Source organism: Aegilops tauschii, chromosome 2 (assembly GCF_002575655.3).
Source record: "Aegilops tauschii subsp. strangulata cultivar AL8/78 chromosome 2, Aet v6.0, whole genome shotgun sequence".
Taxonomy (NCBI): Eukaryota; Viridiplantae; Streptophyta; class Magnoliopsida; order Poales; family Poaceae; genus Aegilops; species Aegilops tauschii.
In genome coordinates, this window is record NC_053036.3 from 118,197,713 (window position 1) to 118,202,022 (window position 4,310).

General features: G+C 48.3%; 1 protein-coding gene across 1 annotated transcript; it reads left to right on the plus strand.

Annotated features, from left to right (window-relative positions):
* Positions 1-2,339: 2,339 nt before the first annotated feature.
* On the plus strand, positions 2,340-3,856 carry LOC109740924 (aspartic proteinase nepenthesin-1-like). The gene has a single exon (XM_020299988.2). The coding sequence runs from the start codon at positions 2,340-2,342 to the stop codon at positions 3,642-3,644; it is 1,305 nt and encodes a 434-aa protein (XP_020155577.1). The 3' UTR covers positions 3,645-3,856.
* Positions 3,857-4,310: the final 454 nt, after the last annotated feature.

The following is a 4,310-nucleotide window of genomic DNA, read 5'->3' on the forward strand; positions in this document are numbered from 1 at the left end:
TTTTGCTGATGGAAATATACAGCGGGGGGCGGAAGAAAAGTTTATAGAAAGCAAACAAATGAAGCATACTTACGAGATAAAAAGAATAGCAAACCTAGTTGCTCTTTTCAAATAGGAGTAGTTACATATTTTTTTAAGGTACATCTACAACATATTGAACATTGAAATTGATTAATCAGGCGGATAAAAATTATAAATAGCAAACCAAGTGGCCTTTTTCCAAAATATGGTAGTTGGACATTTTAAAAAAGTTCAAGTACTCTTTAGGAAAGTGCAACTCGGAAATAATCAAACTAGATAGTACATACATTCATACATAGAACTCAGATGCACTTTTCCTAAAATGGTAGTTGCACATTTCTGCAAAAAGTGTAAGTAGTTTTGTACAAAAGTGCAACTAGGTATAATCACCTAGAAAATACATACATAGTAGTCCATTTGCACTTTTCTAAAAATGATAATTGCACATTCCAAAAAATGTGAAATTAATCTTATATAAAAGTAAGTCTATAAAATACATACAGAGCAACATAGTTGCACTTTTCTGAAACGACAGCCATACATATCTGAGAAAGTGCAACTAAGATATAATCAGAATAGAAAATGCATACATTGTGCTAGTTGTGCTTTTAGGAAAAAGGGCAACTGCATCCATTTGAAACAAAAGTGTAGCTGAGGTATAATCGGCCTATGAAACACACACATAGCAACCATGTTGTACTGTTTAGAAATGGTGTAAATGTACATCTGTGAGAAATTGCAAGTACTCTCTTCGATTCAAATTAATTGACGCTGCTTTAGTAAAACTTTAGTACAAATTTGTACTAGAGCAACATTAATTAATACGAGTCGAATGGAGTATTATTCTTAGATAAGTCCACGACGTCACCAATAGTAAATAATGACAGCAAAAACAAATGAGTACATTGACACAAAAGGCAGCTCACACGATTTTACGACTGTCATGAAATGTAAAAAAAAGAGTTGTCGAGTTTACGCTATTTTGGGTCTGATAAAAAAAATCTGATCATATTCATGCATGGTTCAACAAGGAACCACATGAAAAAGAATACGAAACACTGCACTCTAAATTGTCCTAAAAATGTTACTGCTACAAAAGTGCTAAGCTACACAACCAAACAAAAAAGAAAGAAAGAGACGAGATAGGCCCAACGAACGGAACAAAAGCCTGTTAGAAGAAGCCCACAAACAGGGCAGGCCCTTGCACCCGCGTAGCTCCACCCCCCCCCCCCCCCCCCCCCCCCCCCCCCCCCCCCCCCCCTTGTGTGCGCAGCCGCTGTACCTAATGATCCTCAGAAAGAAAAAATGCTGTACCTAGTCTTAGCAATCAATCAAGCGGATCGCACGTCGCCTGAGAATCAACAAAACTCTCAGCGACTGCGAATTAGCAATTCCGATATAGGATAAGAAAACAGTTTTGCTAAAGTATTAGATATGTCATAAGTATTGCATATCTAAGTCCTATATCATTGATTTTTAAGAAAATGGCTTGTCTATCCCCATCCTCCCTTGAAAAAAGGGCCTCTCTTAGGGCCCCTAAATCCTAGAGCAGAGTGGCGTGTGACAAAGGTAAATAATATCACTGTTTTCAAATATAAGTCTTTTTATAGATTTCAATACAAACTATATACAGATGTATATAAACATATTTTATAGTGTAGATTCACTCATTTTACTTTGTATGTAGTCTTTTTTAAAAATCTTTAAAAAGACTTATATTTCCTCAACTCTAGTATAACGGAGGAAGTATTTAGGAATAGAGCGAGTAGCATGTAAGGCATCTTTGCACACCAATGTGAGATGAACAAGACGGTCATAAAGGCACTAGTGTTAGCTAGCTAGCTCCCTCCTTTCCATAATGTAAGATATTTTTTAACACTAATATTTAAGTCTAAAGCTGAAGGCCCCTTCCATCCTGGCCGGGTCGTTTCTTCCTAGCTCAGCACATCCGTGGCAAATGGCGGCACAAGGTTTAGAGGCCAGAGGAGTCCGAGGCAGCAGGGGTTATGCGGTTAGCGCCAACAATATGGGCAGACGGACGTCCTACTCTGCTCCATAGCTTATTCCGCCCTTGATGACAACATCTACGTCCGCATGCTAAAGATCGGAGTAGTATAATCAGTTTGTTAACGATCTACTACTACTTACTGTTGTCATTCATTCATGGTGACCTTGACGTTGTCAGAAGGTTCAGGGTCTTCCGAGAGGAAGACATCAAAATTTAGCCGCTAAAACCTTCCTATATAAAGACTTGCAAGTTTCAACAAATTTACTCGAGCTTTGCACTGATCATCCAGTCCATCCATACGCTGGATTTCATGGCTCCTTTACAAGCTCTGAGCTTGCTCCTACTTGCCTCACTGGCCAGCTCGGCGGCGTCCGGCTACCGCTCCACGCTCACCCACATTGACTCCAAACTCGGCTTCACCAAGGCACAGCTGATGCGCCGAGCCGTGCACAGAAGCCGCCTCCGAGCGGCCTCGATGCTACCAGGCTATTCCACAACGCTTTCCAGCTCGAACGCCGGGCCAAGGCTCCGCTCGGGCCAGGCCGAGTACCTTATGGAGCTCGCCATCGGGACGCCGCCGGTGCCGTTCGTCGCCCTCGCCGACACCGGCAGCGACCTCACATGGACGCAGTGCCAGCCGTGCAAGCTCTGCTTCCCGCAGGACACGCCCGTCTACGACCCGACCACCTCCTCCAGCTTCTCCCCCGTGCCCTGCTCCAGCGCTACGTGCCTGTCCATATGGAGCCGCAACTGCACCCCTACCGCGCTCTGCAGGTACCGCTATGGGTACGAGGACGGCGCCTACTCGGCAGGTGGCTTGGGTACGGAGACGATCACGTTCGGCTCTAGCGCGCCCGGCGAAGCACCGGCCGCCTCCGCCGGAGGCGTGGCGTTCGGCTGCGGCACGGACAACGGGGGCGACTCGTACAACTCCACCGGGACGGTTGGCCTGGGCCGTGGGAGCCTGTCCCTCGTGGCGCAGCTAGGGGTCGGCAAGTTCAGCTACTGCCTCACCGACTTCTTCAACACCAGTCTCGGCAGCCCAGTCTTGTTCGGCTCCCTCGCGGAGCTGGCTGCCAGTGGTGGCGCCGCCGTGCAGTCGACGCCACTTGTGCAGAACCCGCAGGGTCGGTCGTGGTACTACGTCTCCCTCGAGGGCATATCGCTCGGTGACGCTCTCCTGCCGATCCCGAATCAAACATTCGCGCTGCAGGCCGACGGCACCGGCGGGATGATCGTGGACTCCGGCACCATCTTCACGGTCCTCGTGGAAAGTGCTTTTAGGGTGGTCGCCAACCACGTCGCCGAGCTGCTCGGCCAGCCAGCGATCAACGCCACGAGCCTGGACAACCCTTGCTTCCCGGCTCCTGCCGGTGAGCGGCAGCTCCCGGCCATGCCGGACATGGTGCTGCACTTCGCCGGCGGTGCGGATATGACGCTGCATAGGGACAACTACATGTCCTTCGACGAAGAGGACTCGTCGTTCTGCTTGAACATTGGTGGGACGACGTGGACTTCGATTCTCGGCAATTTCCAGCAGCAGAATATACAGATGCTGTTTGACATCACCGTAGGGCAAATGTCATTTGTCCCCACCGACTGTAGTAAACTCTGAGGTGTGAAGCTTACTGGTTGACGTGAGTTGTTTTAAGTTATGACCATACGAGTTACCAATGTTCATTGAGCGTTGCTTCAGTGCTCCCCCTAACTGAATTTCGTACCCTTGTCCCTCGCGAGTTTATTTTTCCCTTGGCCCGCTGTAACCCAGATCCAAGCCCTGTTTAACCCGTATAACCCAGACCATATATGTACAGTACCCTTCCCCGAAAAAAATCACACGACCCCACGATCACATACGACCTGCCGAATCCAATCATTCACGCAGCTTCATAATTCACGCATTACTCTAGTTGAGGTTCTTTACGAATATCGGCGGCGGCCATCTCGTCGCCGGTGATATCGTCGGACAGCGCGCGCGGCGCCGTCGTGAATCTCCAGGGCTCGCAGGTACCGCATCCCGCGTCCCCCCATTTGTCTCGCTCGCGGCAGCATCAAACAAACTGCCGCCGTTTTCGTGGTAGTGGTTAACCTAGCGGGGCGGGTAACGTAGCTACCCGGCGGCGCAGGCGATCGTAGATCTTGTTCCGATAGTGGTGCTCCTCGTGATCTAGGTTCTTTGTCTAGGGTTAACATAGCGTCGGTTGTCGTCGGCTGTGTGCACGATGGCTATCGTTATTTGATGTGGCGGCTAACCTAGATATCCGGCAGCACAGGTAATCAC

What these genes read in the sequence shown, in the direction of transcription:
- LOC109740924 (XM_020299988.2), top strand. Translation starts at nt 2,340, where the DNA reads ATGGCTCCTTTACAAGCTCTGAGCTTGCTCCTACTTGCCTCACTGGCC.